The sequence below is a fragment of the Atractosteus spatula genome, chromosome 3 (assembly GCF_055471065.1).
Source record: "Atractosteus spatula isolate fAtrSpa1 chromosome 3, fAtrSpa1.hap1, whole genome shotgun sequence".
Classification (NCBI taxonomy): Eukaryota; Metazoa; Chordata; class Actinopteri; order Semionotiformes; family Lepisosteidae; genus Atractosteus; species Atractosteus spatula.
The window spans coordinates 75,835,907-75,863,080 of record NC_142708.1 but is presented as its reverse complement, the minus strand read 5'-3'; the positions used below and the strand labels follow the sequence as shown (position 1 = coordinate 75,863,080).

Below are 27,174 nucleotides of genomic sequence, written 5' to 3'. Positions count from 1 at the left end.
CCAGGGAAAATCTGATCAGGTTCAGAAAAGGTTGTTTTGAGTGTCTGAACATTGTCTCTTTGCACCTGTAGTTATTTGCAGCTGGGAAAGCTAATGATTATGATCTGGGAATGTAACTGAGATTTTTTTCTCCATAATAAGCAGCTTTGCAGCAGGTTATTTGTTTTCACTGCTTGAGAGGTATTGGAATGCTGCAAGCAAACATGCAGCTGTAAAGTTGAGCAGTTTTTAATGTCATGCTCTTAAGAAATAAAGCCTTTAGACAATTAGGAGGTACTGGTATTCACAAGGTAGAAGGTGGTGTTTTCAGAGGCCTAAAGGGAAACTGTTATACCTAATGATTAAATACTTGATGAGACATTTTTTTACTGCATTGTTTATGTATGATCTGTGTATCTCAGCTGAAAAGCTGAGATAAAATAAGATGTATGCATCTAAATAACTGGACCTCAAATAGCAGACCTTATGAGCAATACTGTGTGTATTTATTTAAAATATTTATAGCTCCTCTGGAAAGTTGTTGGGGGAAAAAAAAACTGATGTGCTGAAACAGTACAATTAAACACGCTCTGCAGAAAAGGGGATGGTTGTTAGGTCAGCTTCAGTTTTACACGTACAGTACACATTTGATTTCATTAAAATTATGAAGTACCCTGTATCTGCAGGACTCAAGAGGCTCTCAGTCATGTCACTTTGCAGTTGATGTCTCCTAGAGGTTCCTAGATTCTTATTGTAAATAAAAGGAACAGCATACAGTGGGACTTTTTCAAAAACGGGGAACAAATTTCAACATCCGACTGCACCGAGCACACAAATATTGGTTCTAGGCTCCTGAATCACCTTTCGTCCCTGGATCATTGCTTTTAACCATTTACACAAGGTTTTTACTGTAGAGCACTTTCACAGCTCAACACAAATGGACCTTCTGGGGCACAGGCTTTAAAGGAGCTTTTTAAAAAAAACAGACTTTGCCTTTCCTGTTATAAGCTATTCTTTTAGCATATGACAAGCATGCCCTTATTATGGCGATATCCTCCTAAACATTGGAGAAATAACTCTAGAAGTTCAATTAAAACAGAAATGCTTCAAATCACTTGGGATACAACAAAAAAGTGGCGTATTATAAAGTGTGTTAAAAATGTAGCTAGTTTGTTTTCATACCTTAGATTATAATAAAACCTCACCATTTAACACCAACAGGTGTTTTCTTGAAGTCTGCTAGCTTCAAAGTTTATGGTTTGGCTTTTGTGTACAATGATAGTGAACTGCATTGGAAATGTAGGAAAGTAAGCATTAATAAGCAGGAAAATTAAACTAAGAAACACCTAAAGTACTGGACTATATTGCAGATAAACTACCGATCTACCTTTTAAGCCTGTACAACCTGCAGAACTCCAGCTTTAATTGATTGGACTCAACAGCCTAAGTTTTAAGGTTATCCTTACAAGTGTGGAAAAGCATGGGCGTAATGTTGCAGCCTTCACTGTTGTTTTAGAAGTTGTTTTTTCCAGCTGTACATGAACATTTCTGTCTTGAGTCTTTCTTAACAATATGGTGTAAACAGTGTCTGGTTTCTACTGTGATCATTATTTCATTACTGAAGTAGCCTTTTGATATTTGCACAGTAATTTTTGTTGTTATGGCTGTTTTCATATTCGTAGTTTTCTTCTGTTAAAACTTAAAATCTCTCACATTAAATTGGCTACAAATGCAAGAATTCAACCAGATATTCTTACTTGTACAATTTATACTGTTGCATTGCAGTTAGTTAATGTAGTTAGTCCATAGTCAGCAATCTAAACTTTATTGTTAAGATTTAATGATTGATGTTGTACCAGTAACCTTTAGAAATACTATAGTACTTCACAAATGCTTTGTGTGTTTGGAAATCTTTTGAGTAAAATCCTTATAAAAATAGGTTTAGTTTTTACAGGACATCACAGAGAAATAGGATGGTATAATTCTTATAATTGCTTAGTGATTGTATTTGGAAGATTATGGACTAAACAGACTTCAGGGATGCCAGTGGATCATTGTGCTATTTGGAATTATTCCAAAAATCAAGTGACCTCTTTGCTGTAGTATTTTTAGTATTATTTATTTAGTATTAATAAAGAATAGATTTATTAAAGTCGTGCAATGTGTAAGCAGGATATGTAAAATAATGTAAAATAAAGTTTTTTATTATTGTTATAGAGAAACATGATCAGATTTTCCCTGGTTCAGAAAAAAGACAATTAAAATCTGTAATCTTGACAATGAGCGTACAGTATTCTAGCCCTAAATGAATTAATAGCAAACATGGTTTACATAAAAGACATTATTCCACGAAAGTTTATAATAATATGATCCATAGTTGAAATCTGAGCCTAAATATAAAGAAAAAGCATTTTCAGAGAGCAATCACGCTGTGTTTATGTAGAAAAAGCGATTAGGTTTATGAGCAATCTAATTACCTATTCGCTTAAAACGCTATATAAAATAAAGTTTATTTAGAGATGAATGATAAGTGTCGCAGTTTAAATAATTTTCGTAGTAGGGCTTGGACAGATTCCAAGTGCATTTTTGCAATTTACGTTGCATTGTCCAATGTGCTGCTGTAATACAGTTTAGAATACAGTAAGTCTAAACTGTATCAGCTTTATTTATGGGTTGCAATTAGAAAAAGTCAAAAACCGCACTCAAAATGCAATTTAGAGCTTTCTGGCAAGAGGAGACACCCAAATTAATAATGTAACATGCCACTGTTTGTGCATGAACAAAGTTATACTGCAATTTTCCTTAGATGCGCGATTAAAAAAAATAAATTTTTTGAATCCCTGGCGGAACACATTCCATAAGAATCAGCGCTTTTATACAGTATATCACCTTTAAACACATATATTTAAACACGCGTTTATGATTTAAATCAAAACGCGATTCAAATCAATATAAATGTTTATTTTGTAACGCATAGGTGACTATTCATTGTTATTAAAAAGACTTAAATTCGATCATGTTGTGATATTTAGAAATATAAATTTGTTTGGTGCGAGTGAGGTTTTATTTAATCTCTGACCAAGGGAAACGTTTCATTTTTTCAAAGAAATGTTTGTTAAAAAATAAAGTCATAGTTACATGGGATTCAATCACAGACCATGTGACATGGGAGTCAGGAACCTAACCCACAGCGCCACCGGCGCGGTCACATGCTGAGTGCTGAAAAAGCACTACAGAAACATTATCGACAGACAATGTACAGATTTGATAAAGCTATAAAATAATGTAATTAGGCACAGAACAAGTTTACAGCACAGTACAATAATAAATGCTGACCATGACTTTAGAAGCATAAATTACCTTACACTCAATTTAAACACAAGCTGTCTTTAGCCCTCTAAGCTGGTTCATACAGAAATGTAGAGAACCAGGCTCAGAACACACAGCTTCATTAGCGAATACATATGCAGGACAACTGGAGAAGAAGTTTTACAGTGGATGGATTTTTAGAAACATCCCATCAGTGACATCACTGAAGTCAACTCCTAGGTAACTGTCGTGTGGATAGTTTCACAAGAATCAGACAAAGGTTTAAGCATCGCTTGTTCTAGATAAAACTGCAAAAAAAAACAACAACCCATAATGTACTTCTTTGCGGCTGTTTGCCCAAATCATATATTCACAACGTGAAATTAGAAAATAATATTACGTAACCAAAATCCGCAATATGGAAACAGAACCTGTGTAATTGTTGACAGATGATGTACTCGTAACATTTTTTAAATGTTGTAGTTCGTCTTGTAAAAATGACTTGTATGTACTTGATATCTCTAATCAATCCACGGCGATATAGTTAAAGCAGTCCTCGCACAAAACGAAACTAAAACGCCCTGGGCATACCGTTTCGCGCTTCTTATTAGTTGCTCAAAAGTAATTTGACTGTATGAAATGCATAATATAAACCTAGAAACATATACGTGAGCAGTATTTACGTAGTATCGGTGTCAAGACATACCGCTCAAATACTGTAAATCAAGTTAAAAATATCTCAAGACCGATTCTGGTCATAATGAAACCATGTTTCATGTATGTTTTCTTTAAAGTACCGAGACCAGCCATATACTGTATATTTATGTTCCAAAATGAATATCGTTTATGGCCTTCACACGCGTTACAGTATGCTCCTATTCTTTTTATGCTCAGCTACTAAGATTTCCCTTCAGTGGTAAAATTCCATATAAATATTCAATACTACAACGGGCACAGTAAAGACATTTACTGTAAATCTTTCTACGACAGACCAACGGACCACGAGTGCCCCTGTCGGTCAACCAATCACGTACCGCGGTACCGCGCATCATCATGCGTCACAATGCGCGACACCGTAGCCAATTACCTCCGGTACGTGTCTGTACGGCGCACTTTGAATGGCTGCATCTGTAGGTGAGCATGAGGACTTTGAAGTCCATACAAAATTTGACAGGAAACCAGTGCAAGGACTCCATGATAGGAGTAATGTGATCATTTTCGCTTCACCTGGTCAGGATTCTGGCTGCCGAATTAACATCGGATGTAGTCTAGCGATAATTCTGAGGTGAAAGAAAGATGCTTTGACAATATGTTGCACATCAAATATCACCCCCAGGTTTTTCACTTTAGACTGAAGTTCAAGTACAGTGCCATCCACAGAAAGGGTTACAGCATTGGCTTTACAAAGCCAGTTGTATAAGACTCAGGGTTTCAAATTTAGCCTGTGCAAAAGATCAGGCACCACAGCTACCACAGCTAAATGGTTTGAGAAATGTAACCATCATTAAATCTGAGATAAAACAACTCCTCTGTTTTTGGACTCCTTTAAATTGCAGTTTTTCCTATTGTTACCCCATGAAATGAAAAGACTTACGAATCTGGCTGAGTAAACATTTTTTTTCTGTGTTATTTCACCTGTTACCGAGCCAGGGATACCTGTGGTATGTTCAAGGTCTACTGATGAATAAGCATTGCATATACAAAGGCAGTTTGATCACTTTAAAGAAAAGAAATGCCTGAGTTTAAACACTCCAGTATATAGGCGTCAGCTGCCAACATTGTTTACGCTTCCAGTACACAGTGACATTTTAAATGATTATCTAATCATATTAACCTAGTCAATTGACCTGCATTGCAAATTGGGATTTAGAAGTTATGTAACTTCACCTGCCTTGCCTTTTCCTTTAATAAATAACTATTTGTTTTTCAAAGTAAAATATTAACTTCTTTAAAAATCGAAATTCCTCAAGTTTTTATCTGATATTTTATCCTACTTGGGTGCATGCCAAGGAAGGTAAAGGTTTAAAGCATCTTGTACAATTCTGGTTTTGTCATCCATATGTCACACATCTATTGTATGCATATGAGCAAGGCAATCCAGTGTCCTTCCTGTAAAAGCCCATAGAAGGAAATATTGTGAAACATTTTTAGAAGGCTTTCATATGGTTGTATCTTCATTCCACGATGTGTCCCCTGCAGGCCCTGATTTAGATGTTCAAGAAAAAATAAATCTGGATACCACAGGAGCACAACTGTTGTAGGAATACTAGCCAATTCCAATATATGATGTCTCTGCAATGTCTTAACATGGTGTGCAGTATTATAATCATGTGACACCCTAGCTCAGGCGTCGCAGACCTGTGACTCAAAATCATTCCATGAAGACCCCGAAGTAGTTTGTGCATAACTGCACAGAAGTGTGAAAAGCGGCCACTCAATCAAAAAGCAAAGATGCCGTAGAAAAAAATAACTTCTGCTCGTTGTTAGGTTTTGGTGCTGTAAGATCACCTGAGGGAGGGTCACCAACAATAGATATTTCCGAAACGATATTCTTAAAATGCTTGACATACACCTGGGCAAGATGGCCACAAGGAAAAGTCCCCTGACTCGTTTACAGAAATACACACAAGAGCAAGTGTGTAGTTCGGCTGTAGTATGGGTGTAGTATAAGTATTGGTTGAATTTTCTGCATTTGCAATACGTTTTGACTACAATGCATGCATTTAGGGTGCTACTGTGCAAACTTTTTTTGTCAAGGAGTTGTCACAAGCTGCGAACTGTACAGGTGGTGGCCTCTGCGCGTTTCCACCTTCGTCATGGTGATGGCTGCCCCTCATGGATTTCTATAAATACTCCTTTGAGAGCGTGCCCAATGTAAACGGGCCCGTTCGGCTCAGTAGAGAAGCGGGTTGGACTCACTCTCAATGGCCCTTGTCTGTCTCACCTCAGATCTTGAAGAGGGGTTGTCATGTCAATGACAGAGATGGGCTGACAGATATGACCCTGCTGCACTACACCTGCAAAGCTGGAGCTCATGGAGTAGGTAAGTGGCAGAGAGAGGGAAAACGAAAATCTACCACTTGCCTTCTGTTGACGTATAGCATTAATTTTTATCCTTTATACATTAAGGGAAAATATTTATTAGCATGTGTAAAATTCTGTATGATATAGTATTATCATTGGTATCAAATATATCACAAATGTCTAGTTAGACAAGGATGGAAATAAAATCACAGTGAGTGTGCTTTCATCAGTAAATCATTAACTGCCCTGATATGGACAGTCTCCATGAAGTTGTGAATCTAAAGCCAGGCTGAAAAGTTCTATCATGTTTGTAATCAGATGAATAACTTTGTAGTTGAAAGCCACTGATCCAAGATACAAGAATGAGAAAGGGGCCTACAATTTTATGGTATGTCTCTTTAAGAAAGGAATAATTTAATAATGAATAATGAGGGCGGAAAGGTAAACATTTGGAGTTACTGGGAATTGAAGAACATGATATAAGATAGAAAGTGGGGTCTAAAGGGCACCAGGCAGGTTTACTCTCTAAGACAATCTTTGCAAATTTAACAGGCATCCTTTACGTACACGTACATGGACAGGGTGGAAGAGACCAAAGAAACCTGATAAGAATAAAGACTATACTGAAAAGGCACAGTGCTGAGAGTCAATGTGGGCATTAAGATTCTCAAAACCCAAATTCACCCTCCATTTTGAAACCACGAAAAAAGCAAGGAAAGAGAACTCATTTAAAAGACATTATCCTACTGCCGGTGTCGAATGTAAAAGTATGTCTTCTAGTGGCTTTAAGAAGTTTAAAAGCTAGATATTCAGATGGCTTGACATCAGTAACAAGCAGGAATTTAAGACAGTACTGACAGGGTACACAAGTCATTCTGCCACCCTGAGAATGACTATGCCACAGATGAACTGAAGGATGAGTCACTGATTTGCTTAAAAGTGCATTTTTGAACAGTTTACGCACTATATTTTTATTTTGTGGCTTTAAAAAACATATCTTGGTCACAGTCCATCTAAGCGACACAAACCAGGTTTGAACCCATGACATACGATCATGGAGCTGCACCTAACATCAGCAATTCCTCATTCTGTCTGTAGCAGAGCTGGCGTTGAATACCGTGCTGATGCAGCTCTCTCTGATGGCCGAGCCAGAAATCAGTGGTTGGTTCTGATCAAGGGAAAAGGACAGCAGGGTGAATTTCCACCCTGTCTGACTTCTCATGTGCTGTTCAACAGGTGATCCTGCAGCAGCACTTCGGCTGTCGAACCAGCTGATAGCCCTGGGAGCTGACGTGAGTCTTCGCAGCCGCTGGACCAACATGAACGCGCTCCATTATGCAGCCTACTTCGATGTGCCCGAGCTCATTCGGATCCTGCTTAAGGCAGCCAAGCCTAAAGGTACACTACAGAAAAGGGGCGCCTCTCATCTCAGCCAATGCATTGCAATCAGAGTAATGTAATGAATCGTTAACAATCAGACGTAATAATATCAATATAGTTTATATACAAATCCGCAACTAACGAGAGCATTTATGGGCGAAATCTGTGTTTAGCTGATCCAGCTGACTGCTTTACACATTACAGCTACAGACCGACACTAATGTGCTGTTACATAACTTGCTTGTATGATGGAGCATATTTTTCTTTTAAAAGCCTTACTTTGTGTGCTTTGTAATGCTGTAGGAATAATGTTCTTAAAGTCACTGACTTGAAATGCTACATGAAAGCTCAGTGTGTCTTCACCTATACCCAGTGTATCTCCAGTGTTGGGTTCCTGTGATATCTTTCCCCTGAAACTGGATTTGACGGAGGAAATCTAAAGAAAAATACCTCATGTATTTATTGAATGCAGAATTGCTGGGGAACAAAAGACTTCAAAACAAGTTCAGGTTCCAAGCAGCAGCAGAAGAAGATCCACTTATGGTTTGTGCTTCACAGGAAGCTGAGGTTGAAAACAAAGGTAAATGACTGTCATTCCACACTCAGGATTTCTAGTCATGTTTAAAATGGTGAACAAATTCATCTGCACTAGAAAAACAAAGACAGCACTTCTGTCGCAGCAGATACAGAGATATAAGATGGCAAGGCAGGGAGTTCATTATGACACCAATTATTCTGTGTGCTCTAATCACTTGAACGATCAGTCTTGCCTCAAACATGCATCTTCCAAATGGAATTTGTGCCAATGGATGAAACAAATCTGGCAACAAAATTCACTGTTGGGTACCCTTGTTCACAAAATGCTCCCATGTAATAAGGTGCACTATGGGTAAAGTACACCTTGTTAAGATTCTTTCGTGATTCCTTGGCCTCTTAATGAAAGTTCTTTATCATTTATCCCATCCCTTAATAAAAAAAGACACTAGACAACCTCTCCACTGGACCATAGGTTAACTGAGCTCTTCCCATTTTCCATTTTTTATTTTAGATGTAGTGCCGGAGGCTGCAACCAGAGGAAGCTCCAATCTATTGCAGAAACACCCGCCACCCTATGCTCACGGTCAGATGCCCACTTTAAAACATTCAGAACCTCCTCTTTTCTTTCCCCTTGGACAGGCTGCAAAGAACCTGTAGCATTTTGAACTGATAACAGCATGTGCAACACTGTTAAAGAGACACATTCAGGGATGTGGGGAGTAGGGGGGGTCTACTGGTTAAAGCCTGGAACTTGTTGATTACAATTGATTGAAAACAATTTGCTGAAATACAGAGAACAGGTTCTGTCTGATCATACAGACATCTAAAAAGTTTGAATGTTTTGTGAAACCCAAACAATCCCAATGAGCATTATGAAGTGAGATGACATATGTTACAGCCTGGTAACCCAGGTGCAGCACTGTACCCTGTGTGGTCCCTTCTACCAGTACAGAGCTTAGGACAAAGGTTACTCAGACTGTGAGTGCCATTGTGGACTGTGGCACTGTGAACCATTGCTCAGATTGCTCTCATCTCCCTTTTTCACATAAAACCAGACTTTCGCTGAGAGTTTATTGTACTGACTCAAAATGTTTTTTTCTAAGAAAACAGTTTGTACAACAGATTAATCTAATGTAGTCCAAACTGAAACAGACATTCAGACAAAAGAGATGCTGCTCTCTTGATTCAACTGCGATGTGAACTGGTTACTTCAGACAGGTGTGGGCAGAGATACCTGAAGTTCCAGGATATTAAATTCTTAATCCCCACGTCGAAAAACGAACTGCTGAACAGGTTTATAATCGGATTAGTGATGATTAAAGTACTGTTAAAAAAGGACTACAGTACCAAAACCTGTCAAGCAGAGGCTCAAATTATTTTCAGCTTTTTTGAAGTCTTGTGCATGAAACAATATATTCTGAAATGATGTGGTCTTAATCCACTGCATTGTAGCTTCAGGAATTCATGGGCTTTGGTTTCAGGATACCAGCTCCGGTTACAGACATCACTCAACATGCCCTCATCCTGTTGCAGTAGAGAACAAGAAAAACAAGATGTACTGATTTTAAATGATTAAATGTTTTTAGGTCACTTAGATGAATTGATTATTCATGGCTGGCCGAGTGAATGTTACATAGACACTAAAACCTCAGTAGTGAGACAGCTGATTGGGCAAGTGAGGTGACATAATCTTCTAAATAGCAATCCTGTTGAAAGATTGGTGGCATTAATATGTCCCGCTTAGCAAGAGCACAACACTTTTTTGTCTTTGGCGTATTATGTTGCCTCTTCTAGACATGTCCATAATAGTTCTGAAAGTGATAATACAAAGGTCTATATAGTCAACCATGATGAATGTTAGTGACTGTGGTGCAGACGTGGAGAATGATACATTAACTGTTTTGTACAAATCACCAATTAACATATAAGTGTGACTGTCTGGGCAGGATCGTTTAATCACTAATGAAGTTGCATGTACTGATTGATGGCAGCCGGTTACAATACACTGAGCTACACTGACCGGTCCAGGGACCTGACTTATTGCCCTTCCTGAAAGCTCACCCTGATGTGACGTCTTTCCAGCAGGACAGCACACGTCCTCCTGCTGCTCATGTAACCATGACTTTCTTGAAAATTAGAATGTGACTCACCTGTCTTGAGACCTTCTGAATATTTGTGGAATGAGCAGGGATGCTGTGCATCAAGCTTGACCAGCCTCATTGAGAGGAATGACTGAAAACTCTCTCAACACTTACAACCTGGTGCAAAGCGAGATTCACAGATATACAGCTCACAGTGCTTCCAACACTACTAGCATGTGACATTCTCTTGATAATTAATCAACTGCAATCAGCATAATGAATGTACTTGTTATGCCCATTTAATAAAATATTAGTAGACCTTTTTTGTAATTTGGGAATGTGCTGCAGTTATAGGTGATTTTCTTTTGATGCTCAGTATATTGAATGCATCGTTAAGTGGTTTTGCAGTCACTGCTGTGAATATGAATAACGTTAACAGATCCCTTCAGATCCCAGAATGGGTTGAGAGCAAAAGGGATGCAGTGTCAGTACACTGCCACCGCTTCAATACCACGACTAGGATGACAACCCTGCACTAAACTGGAACCTCATCCCTAAGTAAAGGCTAAAGACTGCTGTGCTGAAAACCCTCCTAAGGACACCAAACTAAGAACACTTCAAGCACGATTGACCTCTCACAGTAATCTTGTTCACAGTTCACAGTTCTACAGCTTTCCAAATGAAATCCATTCCTCTTTGTGAAATAATAAGCAGAGATCTGTACCACACATAATTCACTCTGAATCATTTTAAGCCACCGATGGATTGATGAATGCCTGTATGCCCTATTTCAGCACAGGATGGGGTGCGGCTTTGGAGTTTCAAAAGATGGTGCAGGCACACCACTGACCTTAGCTTGAATTGTCTCCACAGTGCTGAACTCCACATGCAGCGATTTCTACCATGGCACAGCACTGCACATTGCAGCTTCAAACCTGTGTCTGGGTGCGGTGAAGTGTCTTCTGGAGCATGGGGCGAACCCCACTGTCAGGGTAAGGCGAGGGCCATCCCCCTGCACTTTCTGGGCTCCCTCAAGGCTGCTGGGGTTCACCCTGCAATGTGGGAGGAGAAAGAAAAAAATAAAATGTTTTTTCACTAATATTGCATCTCCAAGCTGCAAACTCCAAACAGCAAGGATGTCAGATAGATTGGATTGAAATTTATATATCAGCAGCTAATAACACCACCACTATAAAAAGAAAATGTTCCTTCCATATAGATATAAGCACCCCCAAATCTGGTGTCTGATCCTAGTGCGTTGGTGCCAACTCGGTTTTGTGCTCGGAGTTGTATCACATTATTTTCTGTGCCATGACTGCTAACATGTAAGTATTTAAGAGGGCTGAACTGTTTATGTCCGCAAGATCAGGGTGTTTTCAAGAGCCCTCTCCTTTTCTCTCACTCCTATACAGAACAGCAAGGGCCAGGGCCCTGCGGACGTGGTGCCCGACCCCATGGACATGAGCCTGGACAAGGCAGAAGCAGCCATGGTGGCCAAAGAGCTGAAGCAGCTTCTGCTGGACGCCGTGCCCCTGAGCTGCAACCTGCCCAGGGTCACCCTGCCGAACTATGACAACATCCCTGGGAACCTGATGCTGACTTCCCTGGGGCTGAAGCTGGGGGAACGAGTCATGCTCGATGACACGAAGGTATGGCAAGGGACAAGCTGGGCTAGCCTGGCTCTCCTTAAAGCAGCTGACATCTGCTGGGCGGAGCGGTGGGACTGTGGCTCAGGATCTGCCCCTCTAGCTGGAAGGTTGCTGGTTCAAATCCTGTGGCTGGCAGAGGAATCCTACTCTGTTGGGCCCCTGAGCAAGGCCATTAATCCCAGCTGCTCCAGGGGTGCTGTACAATGACTGACCCTGTGCTCTAACCCCAAGCTTCTTTCCCTGTCTGTGTGTCTAATGGAGAGCAAGCTGGGGTATGTGAAAAAACAAATTCCTAATGCAAGAAATTGTATATGGCCAATAAAGTGATCATATCTATCTTATCTTTTGACTGTCCTTCGGATGAGATATTAAACTGAGGTTCTGACTGCTAGGTCATTAAAGATTTCAAGGTGCTGTTCAAATGAGAAGAGAGTTAAACCTGTGCCCTGGCTAAACTGTACTCTGGAGTTTTATAACCTGGCCTCCCTCAAGTTCTCTTTTAATTCAGCTGGTAATGAAGTAGTCCCCAACTATATGTGAAGCATTTTCAGGACAGTGTACTTTGAGATGAAAGGAACTATATGTAAATGGAAGGAATGGTATATTTATTCTGCAGTAAGAATTTAAGTGTGAACCTGAATCTACTTTTCACTCTAACAAACTGAGCACTAATATATGCACCTATTTTTATATGCTTTTGGAAACTTGCATTTCATAAGTTTGTATCAAAAGTTACTTCTTTTCAAAATCTACAGTATGTCCCCACTTGTCAAACCTACAGCTTCCCCACAACCTGTGCAGTGATGTCTCTCTTGTTCTGCTCTCCTGGGAAGGGGGTGGTTTACACACTGGGTGTTAGTTTTTTGTGATTAAAACACTTTGTTAGTAATTCTCATGTTACCTTAGATAACACCTGGACAGCTCAGACACCTTTTGTCTTTTAAAACACACAGTACACAGAAAGTGCCCTTGCAAAGCTGAAAATAACAGATACTGCATACTGAAAGCAAAGTTCAGAGTATGTAAATATACAGAGATGAAGTGGTATTATTGCCAGTTTGGTTAGAGTGTTTAAACATTCTGTGTTAAGTGAAATCTAGAAACACTGTACTTTTTCCTCTAATTCAAAATAACAAAAATTGTCCTTCACCTTAAATCTTAGTTGAACTGCATGTTTCATCAGCATAAAAAGAGGTGGATAACAGATATAGAAAGTACTGTATGCTTGTGACTTGAACTTTTAATCATTCCTGTTAGATATCATGTACCACAGTGAAAACTCAGGTGGGGAGCTGCGTCAGCATGCGTAGGCTGCAAAGGAACAAGTAATAGGTTTATTCCATGCTGAAAAAAAGAAGAAAGAAAACACAACGTTTCGGCCGTGGAGCTTTTTTCACGGCCGAAACGTTGCGTTTTCTTTCTTCTTTTTTTCAGCATGGAATAAACCTATTACTTGTTCCTATTCTGGTAAAATTCTGGTCCCCTCTGAGCTGAGCTGATCGAGTGAAAAAGATAATGGTTTTTCAAGAATGCCTTTCTTTCATGCCTTCTAAAAGTCAGTTCCTCTTCTAGACTGGCACACTCCGTTTCTGTGGCACAACAGAGTTCGCCAGTGGACAGTGGGTCGGGGTGGAGCTGGACGAGCCGGAGGGCAAGAATGACGGGAGTGTGGGTGGCGTGCGCTACTTCATATGTCCCCCAAAACTAGGTACACCTCTTCCTCTCCTGTCTCCTTTCATTGCATTCGGGATCAGGACCTTTATGGGTGTAGAATAAGAGACACAGACAAGTTGGAAGTTTTAGTGTCCTGTTAAAGACAAATGCTGCACAGAATCTCTTTGGGGTGAAGTCAATGACAGGTCTTCAAATCCTCAAACCTCCTTGGAGCTCCTTGCTTCTGGAAAATTGGTACATGCACATACAAAAGCAGGGTGTGCTTCCCCTCTTGTTCTTTCTTCTTTTTCAGAGGGAAAGGACTCTGTAGTTGGGTTAATTATATTGGGCTCCTTTATTCAGTCTTTTCTTTCTACATGCATGTATTTGTGTTACCTTCTTACTATCCAGGTATTTTTGCACCAGTATCAAAAATCACCAAAGCCCTGGATCAGACCCCCTCGTCAGTGACCTCCACCCCAAAAACTCCCCGCATGGACTTCTCACGGGTTACCAACAAGAACAAGAAGGAGAAGAAGGAGAAAGACAGAGAGAAAGGTGCGTGTGAAAAATCACAGGGTGTCGGGAGACACCATTTCCTGGACGAACTAGGTGCACTTCATGAAGTTACTGTACTTGTCCAGTGCCACCCCTGCCTCCAGCCCTTGTGAAATAAAAGGTGTCTGGAAACTGTGATAAAATCCCCAGTTTGAAACCTGCAGTGTACAAGAGGCCAGGAACAATGTAGACAGATCCAGTAATTCTTCTTTGCCAGATCTTTTTCGCAGCAGTTGCTCGTTTACTGAAGGCAGAAAAATGCTGATTTTAAAAGCAGCACATGTTCAGTTTGTTGTTGTGCTGCATTGTGTTTTCAGCCCTGCGAAAGAAATCTCTGTCAGTGGCGAGTTTGGACCCCGATGGTGTGAAGATCGAACTCGGCGATCAAGTCCTAGTGGCTGGACAGAAACAGGGGATCATTCGCTTCTACGGGAAGACAGACTTTGCTCCAGGTACAGCACATTTCTTTATTCTCAATCCATCCACTTGAAAGCTCCCAGGACTCGAAATATATCCAACCTCCACAGTCTGCACACTCCAGGCACACGTTCAGATTCGAGGGTGTATTTAAGCACTGGGTTAGGGTTATTTAAAAGGTTAGAGCACTCTGTTTGTTGCAGGTGGAAAAAGGTCTCCTATTCATTCAGAAACACTGTGTCCTGCTAGAACCAGTGTAGTGATTCACCCCCGACTCCTGGAGATGTTATGTAAACCCACGTCTTTCATGTACACAGGCGTCTGAGGAACCATCCGAGTCTTATGTGACACTTAGGGCCCCAGGGGTACCGTGGGTAGACAACGTCAGATTTTCTCTCTGGCAACCTCATTTCCGCCTGCTGTGCAGCTAGTCATCCCCATTACATGCCTGCGTGGAGCCTGCTTATGTAAGACAACAGTGCTCTGGTCAGGCAGGATGCCAGGCTCTCCCTTTTAGCAATTAAGGAGGCTTCTGCTAGCCATGGTTGAATTCCCCTTGTGCTTCAAAGTAATATTCATATTATTTTAATCAGATAAGTCAGTTGAGAACAATTTGACCTGGCTCAGTATTAAACAGAAGTCAGAGCAATGGTAGAAAGAAAAGACAAAAGAACAAATTCTAAATAACATACCTAACATACCGGGGCAGTGTTAACAAGTGCAGATGCCGGAAGAAAAGATTTAATCTTAATTAAGAAGATGGTCAGAACTCATTTCTGTTGTCTTTTCTGCCAAGAGAGAGACAAGATCTGAGTTACTACAACACAGGGTGTTGAGTCAGGTGTTCTCAATTCCTAATTCATCCAAGGATCACAGTTTTCTTTGGAAAGGAGGGTAGGGACCCACAATTTGACTTAGTAATTCAGTCCTCCACTTTCTCTAGATCCGTTCCCCCATTGCCCTTGTGGTTATCTATTTTATTTATTTATCCTGTATTGTTCTTATTTTATCACAACTTTCTTATTTTTTTATTTTTTCTTCTTCAAGCATAAATTGACATTTATGTTGCTTTACTGTATTACTGTGGATTCCTTTACAACTGAATGTATAAATCTTAATTTTACATAAGATTTTATTTTTACGCTTGGTTTGTAAAGCACTTTGAGCAGCTATTTGTATGAAACGTGCTCTATAAATAAAGTTTATTATTATTTTATTATTTCTGGAAAGCTCTTGTCCACACTGTCACAGATCGGTGCCCTTACCCCTTTCCCTGTTCACCCAGGTTACTGGTTTGGTGTGGAGCTGGACAAGCCTACAGGAAAACACGATGGCTCTGTGTTTGGGGTGCGATATTTCAACTGCCTGCCGAAGCATGGCGTCTTTGCCCCCCCGTCCCGTGTGCAGAGGTAAAGGGTAACAAAGTGATCTTCCACGCTGCCAGCTGAAAGCTCGTGCAGTTCTTTCTGCAACCAATTATATCTCTCCTGCACAATCCAGTGTGCATTAGCGCAACCTTCCCTTTGAATTGGTACTTAAAAGTTAAAAATAAGCACTTACTTAAAAATAAAGATTCAGTAAATTTACTAATGCGTATCCTAAGCTAACAAGGTTACATTTCAGGTACTTTTGCAGTGTTTCAAATTGTCTTGATTAAAATGCTTTTAGTTCACGTTGTGTTCTAGGAGTTCTTAATTCTTGTGACTCGAGTAGGAAATTATTTCAAGGCTATGATGATGAATTCCTTAAACAAATAAAGTGCTTTTTATCCTGATGCATACAAAAGCATTTTACATATGCAAAGTAAAGAGGAGAAGTATTTTATGATTTTAATTAAGATGGAGCTTTATGTGGGTTGGATTGTGTAAGTATGGCGTAATTAAATTAGGACACAATGGTTAACTGGTTTTAACACTAGAGTATACTGTACCTGTCCATGGGGAAGAGTGCCACCTACTTGTCCATCAACACCAATTACAGCAGCACCCTTGTTTTCCTTAGAGGGCTCTTTGCTTGCCGCCATAAGTGAGAGGTTACAGCCCACACATACAGTACTGACACGCTTCACTCACTGTTGTATTACATAAGACACAGCACCTGCTTATTCAGTATGTCAGAGGAGACAATACAACTTGAGCACGTTGCTAAGATGTAATAAGAGGGGGAATGAAACTGTGTTGAAATTGCTTAATGCTGCTGTTAATGTTTTAGGATTGGTGGGCCCAAAGACTCACAGAGCGACAGTACACTTGTGAAGAAGGTGCACCAGGTCACTAGTAAGTATGCCAATGAGCAACATGGCAGCTCTCTTGCAAGTGTTAAAAAAACTGCGAAGTGATTTTCACAACATGAATCTCCTTTATCTGCACTAAACTATTAACAGTTGTTTTGTGCTTTCCATCTGATTTGTAATACTTGACTACAATGTTACAATGTATCATTGTAGTTTTAAGGAGGAAGAAAGATAACAACAAAATTAGGAAAGAATCTCTGACTGAGCTATAGGTTTCCTCACAGAAAAGTATTAAATTAACTTTGTAGATTTACCAGAGTAAAAATTAATAAGCACACTTCTCTATGACCACCTCTCATGCCACACAAATCAGACAACCAGCACCTGATTCCAGTATAGGCGCCCTTACCCAACACTCACACACCTTCCCAGAATGCAGTGCGACTTTCTATGGAGCAAATATGAGAGTCACTGAGAAGGGGCAGAATGTCCTTTGGTGCTGGTAAGAAATGTGTCTGCCTTGCATACACAACAAGAACAGTCCTTACTTGTTCCAAGCAGCTCTTTAATTTGAAAGCCCCTGCAACATGACATGAGCCGAACCACTTGCTGATGTTTTTGCTTTTGAAGTTTCCCTGCCTTAGACAAAAATTTTAAGAAAAGGATTGTTTTGGCAGAATATTTCCTATAAACGACAAGCTCCTGCAATCATATTTCCTTGTTCAGAGGCAGGGCTTGGTGATGGCAGGGAGCTCTTTGGAAAGGAAAGTTTCAGGTTTTCTGTTTTATGAAAACTCCATATATTTTTGAGTTCCTCCTTTTCCCATTTTTGCTTGTATTCTTTCCAAAATTGTTCTTCTCTTCCTGTTTATTCCAGTGTCCCAGCCCAAACGTAACTTTGCCGCAGTGAGGACACCCAAGGACATCACTTCAGAGAGCTCTATATCCAGGTATTGTTTGTAGGAATGTGATTTCACCATTTTGAGGGTTTCAGCTTGCTTTCTACAGTTATAAGAAGGGCTCAGCTTTCCTAGTTATTCTCCAGCTGTTCATTAGGAAGTGATCTGTTTCAGTCTCCGTTGTACTGCAGTGACAAAATTAGTTATCATTCTCCCTGGCCATACAACACCTCTTTGTAGTATAAGTCTTTCTTCAGAGCTACACAAATTGTGACTTGTATTTGATAATGGTATTTAAAACACTAAGACGTGTTCAGTGCACTCAACAGCAAAAATGTATTTTCTAATGATTACATGGAAGCTTCAGCAACATCCGGTATCTGTAAAGCAGCTTTGCTGTTCACATTTAAACAAAAGCAAGATGCAAATACAGGAAATGGAGTTCTGAATGCAGCCATAGTGCCTGTCTTTGCAGCAGGAGAGACCAGACTGCAATGCCGGTGCTGATCTCTTCTCTCTTCTGCTGCCTTTTCCAGACTGCTGTTCTGTTGCTGGTTTCCCTGGATGCTCCGTGCGGAGATGCAGTCCTAACTGCTTGCTGTCCTCACATCCATAGGTCAACTGCTCTTTTCCTCTCAGCATCTCTTTCATTTCCGCTTTTCTCTGAGAAACCAACCAGACTGCTGCCATAATTCCTACAGTAGAGAAGAAAATACCCATGGTCGCAGTCCTATAGCAAACCTAGTGCCTTGTACCTCAACTAACGTCCCGCATCCCGTTTGTTACACTAACAAAAAAGACAAAAAACTCTATACCTGTATATGATGTTTTAGTTTTATAAGTTACCTGTTCTTGACGTTTCCTCTCCAGTGTTGTCTCTTAAAGTCCCTGATAGCATAACAATTTGCCAAATTAATTTATGATGTTGAAAAGCAAGCAGCACCCCAAAAAGTCTTACTCGAGGCCATGTTTGGAGTAACAGGGTCTTACTGTCCCCATCATGTGCTGCTATATTTATTTTTTTTGCTGCTAACTCTATTTCACCTGTGTTTAGCATTTTACTCAGTTTTTCCACTGTGGCATGTACAGTACGTGTTAGAGAAATGTATGGTGTAAAATTATAATTTAATATTTAGGCTGCATTAATGCTTTATTAGTATTTATTTATTTTTATGCATGTCCAAACACGGGGTGATACCCCACTAACAATAATCAATACAAATTCTGTTATTAGTACAGATATTAGCACAGGCTGAACAAACTGTGTATGCAACATCTCCATTTAGCACCTGTTAGCCCAGGTTAGCAGATTGTGAGAGGGGAACTCCCCTGGTGGGAGTTCTGTGCACCATCTCCCTTCTTCCCAGCTGGGTGGTCTTCTCTCGGGTCTGAAGCCTAAAGTGTTATACATATGAGTCGGGGGAATGGGATAGTCCCTGTGCTGTTTCAATCTGAGTGAATGTGGCAGCTACCATGACTGTATTGGCAAACCGATTAACTTAGCAAAGGAGACGTCCATTTCCCAAAATCAAACATACAGATGCAGCCACTCAAAGTACGCGGCACAGACGCGTACCGCGGGTAATTGGCTACGGCCTCGCGCATCAAGACGCAAAATACTGCGGTACGTGATTGGTTGACCGACAGGGGCACTCGTGGTGCATTGGTCGGTCGTAGAAAGATTTAATGTCTTTACTGTGCCCGTTTTAGTTTTGAATATTTATATGGAATTTTACCACTGAAGGGAAATCTTAGTAGCTGAGCATAAAAAGAATAGGAGCATACTGTAACGCGTGTGAAGGCCATAAATGATATTCATTTTGGAACATAAACATACAGTATATGGCTGGTCTCGGTACTTTAAAGAAAAAATACACACCAGTATTCCATTTCTCCCTAAACATTTTAAGCATCGAAGTCTTTAACTAACGTGATACCGGAGTCAACAAGCATACTTTTAGAATTTGATTAAAAGGGAATATAATATGGAATCGCGTATCTAAAGAAATTAATAACGATATAATTATATTCATGTAACGCAACACAAGAATAGTACACGCTGTACGATGTCTGTTGATAATGTTTGTAGGGCTTTTTCAACACTCCTCATGTGACCTTGCCGGTGGCGCTGTGGGTTAGGTTCCTGACTCCTATATCACATGTGGTGTGTTCAAATCCGGCCGAAGCCATGACTTTTTTTAACAAACATTTCTTTGAAAAAATAAAACATTTCCCTGGGTCAGAGATTAAATAAAACTTCACTCGCACCAAACAAATTTATATTTCTAAATATCACAACATGATCGAATTTAATTCATTTTAATAACAATGAATAGTCACCTATGCGTTACAATATAAACATTTATATTGATTTAAATCGCGTTTAAATCGCCTTTATTTAAAACCCATGAATAAAGCTGATACTGTTTAGACTTTTAATTATTTAAAACTGTATTACAGCAGCACAATGCACAATGCAACGTAAATCGCTATCTTTGTCTTCTGCGTAATAATGTTCACCTCTCTGTCCAGCAAATTTACAATAGTAATAATAATGAACTTTATTGTATATGGCGCCTTTAAAGGTGGCTCCTCAAAGCGCTTTACAGGATAAAAACAATAACAACAATACTGTTAGGCTGGGCAAACGATTTTTATTTTATTTTTTTAAAAGAAATACAAAATGAGATATAATGATGTATTCCGGCTTAGACATTAACGAACAATAACAAACTGTTATTGGTATTTTAAAGAAAAAATACTGTAAAATCCTGGGTTCGGTACAATGATTCAGGCATTCATGTGAAGGACAACGGAGCTTTCACTGGCTCAAAAAGACAAAAAGACAAACAGAATAATGGACACAGCGCGAGCCTGCATTCTCACCTCAGCCGTCCACACCACACTTTTCCCTGGGTCAGAGATTAAATAAAACTGCACTCGCACCAAACAAATTACCACACACTGAGCACTGAACATGTTCACCCAAATATGTCTCACAATACTTTTATGGTACATTACTTTGCTAAAATGTATTTAAAAATAAAAACGATTACAATCTAATCTTTCCACGTTTGATCCCAAGATCCCAAGAAAAATAAATCTAAACGGGGAGAAAGCTATGCTGAAAATTTATGAAGATACTTAGAAGACTACACAGCCCAATTTATGTTGCATTTGTCTGATTGTGAGGCGAAACAGCCCTACACAGCCCTGTCGCAGTACACGGATATAATCATATCGTTATTAATTTCTTTAGATACGCGATTCCATATTATATTAGCAGAAAAGCTTAAAACTACCACTTTTTTACACGCTATTTCACATGTTAGTTAAAGACTTCGATGCTTAAAATGTTTAGGGAGAAATGGAATACCGGTGTGTATTTTTTCTTTAAAGTACCGATTCCTGGAATCTGACTGGCTGACACCCTTCTGAAGTGGTTCCATAATATCTGGTATACGGAAAAGAAAGCATTGATAAAAAAGCCTGGATTCTCATGTATCTGATACAAGTATCTTTTAATACAGTCTTTGATGTGCTCTTGAGGATCCTTGTGATATTTTGAGCTCTGGTTGAATGATAAGTGTCGCAGTTTAAATAATTTTCGTAGTTAGAAATTATGAAACGCTCTGTTAAAAGCAAGGGAGTTTTTATGTCCGTTGCAGTAAAAAAAAATGCCTGACAAAGTAGGGCTTGGACAGATTCCAAGTGCTTGTACAAATGTGCTAAAGAAATTATCCACGAAATGCTGTGGTGTTTGTCAAAAAAAAAACTAAAAGTATTTTAGTTTAAAATGACGGTTAGAAAGAATGTGGACCAGCGTAATACTTTGAGTTTACAGCTTGTCCAAAGTCATTCATTATTAATACTATTGGTAATATCTTCGGTAAAGGCTTTGATGCATAAATATTTCTGATAAAGGTAGGTTGTGTACTTTTGTCCAACTGAGCAATCTTGCTTTCATAAAGTATACCAACTTTTTAATGACTGATGATTAACATGCTGTAATACACAGTTTAAATGTAAAAGCTCAAATGGTGTACATGAGAGGTTAAGCTTTATTGGCTCCTCCTGGCGGTTTTACAAGGTGATTCCGGATACTTTCCGGCATGACGTCAAATGACGCGATACACCGCGTGATACTGCGTGATACTGCGTTTTGATGCGACACGCCCACCGGGGTATACCGCGAAATACCCCACCCATTTTGAATGGCTGCATCTGTATACTGTATGTAACTGTCTCCTTGGAGACCAACCTGGACCACTGCCTAATTTGCAAAAGCAAGAATGCCTTGGAGATGGAGGCCCGTCACTCCAGGGCCCCAGACAACTATCTTACTGCATGAGATCAGAACTGCCTTACTGCGCAAACAGAGCTACAGTAAGTTCAGAACAATATGATCTAGAGTACAGAAAAGCAATAGAGTGAAAATCAGACAGTCAGTTAGTTGCTAGAAATGTAGCCTGTAGCCAGACCTAACGTCTGCACTCACAGCCACACTACATCGCTGATAAGAGGGAGGAATGAGAAATTACTTTGCGGACTGAATTAAGAGAGAAATTCTGAGAGGCCAGACTGTACAAATCCAGAGTGGAATTTATTTAGCCCTAGTCTTATGAACAGTGTTAGGAGATCTTTCATGACCAAGTAGTCAGGACCTTGGTTTAAGGTTGTATTCAAAGAGCAGTACCTACAGCACAGTGTTCCCTGTCATCAATCTAGGCCATTTGTCCAGTGGAAGAGCACCACCTACTGGTCCACACCAACACCACTCGCAGCTGGAATTGTAGTTGTATACAGTATATAGAAATTTCAGCCAACCTCAGTTCATCTTCCTGCATCATGCTTACATATTTTGTCCATATATGGTCATACAAATGCCACAAAAGCAAAAAAAAAAATCAGGCAATGAAAATAACTTAAAAACATCAAATGTTTCATCACCAAGGGTTTCCCTGATATCTTTTCCTTGGTTCTAACTGCAGATCACACTTAATGGACTTCAGTTTAAAAAAGCTGAGAACAAAAACATCTTAAAGACACCTTACTTACAGAATCTAGTGGGCACATGATTATGAAATTAATTATGGAAAATTACACATTTACAAAACAAGTCAAACTGCAGCAGCTTTCAAGGCACAGTTAAGGCACAGGAGTCGCAGTGGCGCTCAGGGCGAGGGCAGCAGGTTGGAAACGTGAGACACAAGAGTTTCCTTCCAGTTTCCAAACACAACCATAATATAACACGAATACACGTCACTGAAAAACTGCACAGCGCTTTTCAAAATAATATAAAGTCGATTACTACTAACAATAGCTACCGTTAAAAAGAAAAAAACACATGAAATTGAATCAGACTTGATTTGAAAGTTTTTTTGTGTTTGTTTTTGCTTTCCTTCATAACGAGAAGGTACAGATATACTTTCTTTTCACCTGAGCGGACGTTAGTCAACGGTAAGAATAGTACCGCCGAAGTAACATCTACTTTCACCGCCCAAGTGTTTTTTTTTTGCGTGTCTCAGTAAACAGACATCGCAGTCTTGAAGTAACACACGCCTCAAATTTAGGAAACTTAACACTTCAGAACAAAATGTCGTGACTTACCGCAATATTGTTAACTGCTACAGGATACACGGAGTCCGGCGGCGCCACTCTCCCACAACGGCTAAACTGGCAGCTTCGCGTAACACAGCCAGAACACAGAAACAGACATCTCAACCCTCTCAACCCAAACCGCTTTTCTTCACACTATTGAGAGGAGACTTTACGTTGATTCTTCTCCGATAAAAGTGTTAATCGATCAACATCCAGCCGTTAAATTCCGTTTTTTCTCTTTCTCTCTCTCTCTCGCGCCTGGCCGCGCAAGACCCTGCCCCGCCTTCACACGTGCATGGATTTTGCCTCGCGGAGTAGCCAAATCCTTTTTTTTTTAATTTTTATTAAACATATAGAATTTGCAGATACAAATACAACAAGAGGATCAGATTCATGTATAAGAGAAAAAAAACGCAGCAGAAAAAAGCATTTAACTACCAGAGGTAATTAAGTAATTATGTGATCAAATTGTATATTTTACACGTATCATATTTTCCTTGCTTTAATATTTCTCAATTATTTATAAAATTTAGTTTCAACATGCATGTGTTTCCTGTAAAAAATAAAACTCAGCACACAGTTTTTTATAAAACAAAAAAAAACGTTTTTCTTTTAACAACATTTCGAGTACCTCTGGCATTCATGAAAAAGACATACACAAAAGCAAATAACTAACTCTAAGACTGTCTACTAAACTATTGAGTTTTTCGAAGAACCAGAACTATAACAGTCCTTAATACTTAACTACACCATTCCAAACTAACACTAAACAAACACTAGTATATACTGCTATAACAAATAAAACCAAACATAATTATTAACTGAGCAGCCACTGGGAGCGAATCTCCTTCCCGTCTACAAAGGCCCTCGCTCCCACAAAGCAGGCTCTCCTCCCCTCTCTTCTGGCAGCTTCAGCCTGGGGCCACAGCTGGTTCCTGGTGCTCCTGTCCGCGGCGGACAGGTCCTCTGCAAACCTGTTTGTTCCCATTCAAATACTCATTCCCCCTCGCCGCTCGCCACAGCGTGTCCCTCGCCGTCCTCTTGGTGAACTGTATTATAATCGATCTGGGGCGCACTTGCCCAGACATGTTCGCTCTCCCGAGCCTGTGAACAAAGTCAATAGCCGATATCACGTCCTCCTGGTCCGGCAGGGTCCTTTTACAGATACCCTTCACTCTTGCAACAATGTCCTCATCACGTTCCTCCTTAACTCCAAGTCATTTTAAATTCCATCGTCGACGGTATCTATCTGCATCGTTCCACTTCAGTTCAAGTTCTTTAATATGCTTTTCTTGTTCTGTATTCACTCGTTTAAGATCTTTTACTTCACTCTTTAAGTCCTCAACCTCTTTAAACACACAGTCCATGGACTTTTTAAGACCTTCGATTCCGACTGTATTAAATCGAATCATTTCCTGCAGCTCAGCCATGCTCTGTGCCATCGTGTTGAAGATGTTGGTCTGGAGCTCCTCCAGCGTCAGCTCGCCCCTTCCTCTCTTGGCTGCGGGGTTTTCACAGGTGTGCCAGGCAGGGACTCCGGCTCTTCCTCCGGCAGCTGAGTCTCACTCGCATACGAGCGCATCTCCAGCACTCTTTCCACGTCCCCTCCAGCTGCTTCACTTTTCCCTTTAGTTGCCATCGATTTTCTTGTAGTGCTATACATATACGATTGAGGTATCTTAGACTTCTCCTTCGAAGACCCAGCACTACTCATATCGAAATTCTTAAACCTAAAAAAAATAGTTTTTTTTTCTTTCAATTATAACTGAAGTTTAAACTACTAGTGTTAAGTCCTTATTTTTCTGTAGTCAAAAAAAAGCAAAAATTAACATTCAGGTCATGAAAAACTCACAAAAACTCCTCAACCACTAAACTTTACCTCCCACCTGAACGCCATCTTGAACGCTCATACCGAGTTGCCAAATCCTCCTCGTGCCAACCTTCTGCCGGTTGACGTCACTCAGCCCCGCCCGCGCAGCTCAGCCAATGATGATTGATGATTCCGGGACCGAAGTCCCACCACTTGTCGCGAGAACTAAAATCGAGAAGAGTAAACTAACAAGAGACAGTGAACGACCTGCTGCACAGCTTACTTATCATGCCGCAGTGATGAGCGTTTGTGACTGTAGGAGAAAACAATATTGTAAACAAAACTAAAAACACTTTTCAGTCCATTACCATTAAAAGACCAGCAAAAACGTTTTAGCCACGTTTCATGTTGTTTAACATGCGGAGAGGATAAACCCTCTAGTTGCAGCGAAATGTGCGTCTCGCCCCGCTACCCCGCTGTGTTAATTCTGCTGCCTGTGACCTACGGTCTCGGTACCCCGCTCAGAAGCCCCTGTAAATCATAAAACGAGCACTTTGCGGGCTGCCGTTCTCAATCCTTGCATTTCACTGCAGTAAAATCGAATGGAAATAAGTGAACAGAATTTCATGTAAATAGATCATTTTTCTCTGCACTTCAAGTGGTTTGTCTTTCGGCTGTTCGTATCCTAACTGCTTAGGCAGCTTAGACTGTGCTGGGACTGACGATACAAACATGTAACACAAACTGCCGATGCTTCTCCGTGTCTGTAGTGCAACACTCTCCTTGCGTTATACAGTGACGACTGTAAGTCTTGTTCTGTTGAGGAGATAGAATAGACCTGTCTTTGTGCTCCGAAAGTGACTTCCGTTACCATAAACCACCGTAACGTGTGCGGTATCTGACTACCGTTTGCTTAGTCGGTAATACAGACTTGAACTTTTATTTTCTTTAGTGAGATGTTCTAGCTGTTTCACAAAGTGTACTTTTTATGTTATTTTATTATCTCCAAGGAGATAGCGATTCCATGTTTGTTTTCTAATTCTCAGCTCTCACTGTTAAATAGACAGATTGTGGGGATTGTACAACCAATACTGATGTCTTTGACTTTATTAAGGAATTGTAAACTGTTGCATGCTCTTTCAGCTTTTTTTTTAAAGATTGTTTTATTTTTATTTTAAAAGTTGTATTTTAGCATGGAGATATTCATTAATACTAATACCACTACTATGACAAATAAAAATAATTTGATGTGTTTTATAAGTCCACCTGTCCTCAACTCATTTTCTCTTCCTTGTTTTAACCTCACAGGAATATGGAAATAGCTTAAGGATACCACATTCGGAATACTTTTGCTTAGTTCTGAAAGATATGCGCAGCGCAACAATCAAATATTGATTGATCTGCGTATGCATATGAAATACTACCAAGGTCATCATTTTGTAACTATGAATGAAGAAATTGGACAACAGAGCCTGCTATTGCTCAAGATACACTCTGCATTAGTACAGATACAGTGTTTACCTTCAGTACACTATTGGGACTCAACTGAGGCAGGGGCCGGATGTCTTCTGCTTTTTATTCCAACATGAGTAGCCAATTAAACAATTAAACCCAATTATTTTCCTACACAGACACATATAGGATTTTACCGTTGGTTACTCAAGCCTTTCACTTTGTAAAAAGCACAGTGAGCTGGGAGGCTATTGGGAACCTGGTTAGAAGAACTGCAGCTATGCAGTTAACTGAATGGACAGACCCACTGTGCAACGGAGAGCTCAGGTAGACCAAAAACACCAAGACACGGGGCCTCCAGGAGCTGATCCAGCGGGGGACTGGAGACCTGTTTCTACTTCAAAGACCACCTGTTCAAAGCACAGCTGGGGCACTTAGGTCTTGGTATAAAGAAAATAACTTTAATACAACAACATATTTATGGTATACACTTTTAAAAAAAATGCTTTTACACCTTTGGAAAACAGTACACAACAACCACAATGGCCACGTGACAGAAAGAATAAATACAAAGTTATTTTATGCTCAGAAA

General features: G+C 40.0%; 1 protein-coding gene across 1 annotated transcript in view; it reads left to right on the top strand.

The window, feature by feature from the left end:
• The window catches only part of clip3 (CAP-GLY domain containing linker protein 3), a 40,350-nt gene extending 13,963 nt beyond the window's left edge, over window positions 1-26,387 (top strand). The window contains exons 4-16 of the mRNA XM_088910169.1: window positions 6,238-6,331; window positions 7,549-7,710; window positions 8,165-8,272; window positions 8,741-8,812; window positions 11,184-11,302; window positions 11,723-11,959; window positions 13,532-13,667; window positions 14,024-14,170; window positions 14,488-14,622; window positions 15,873-15,996; window positions 16,799-16,863; window positions 17,698-17,770; window positions 18,256-26,387. Coding sequence (XP_088766295.1) covers window positions 6,238-6,331; window positions 7,549-7,710; window positions 8,165-8,272; window positions 8,741-8,812; window positions 11,184-11,302; window positions 11,723-11,959; window positions 13,532-13,667; window positions 14,024-14,170; window positions 14,488-14,622; window positions 15,873-15,996; window positions 16,799-16,863; window positions 17,698-17,770; window positions 18,256-18,310 — 1,527 coding nt within the window. The 3' untranslated portion in view covers window positions 18,311-26,387. The remainder of the gene's footprint in view (window positions 1-6,237; window positions 6,332-7,548; window positions 7,711-8,164; window positions 8,273-8,740; window positions 8,813-11,183; window positions 11,303-11,722; window positions 11,960-13,531; window positions 13,668-14,023; window positions 14,171-14,487; window positions 14,623-15,872; window positions 15,997-16,798; window positions 16,864-17,697; window positions 17,771-18,255) is intronic.
• The last annotated feature ends 787 nt before the right edge of the window (window positions 26,388-27,174 follow it).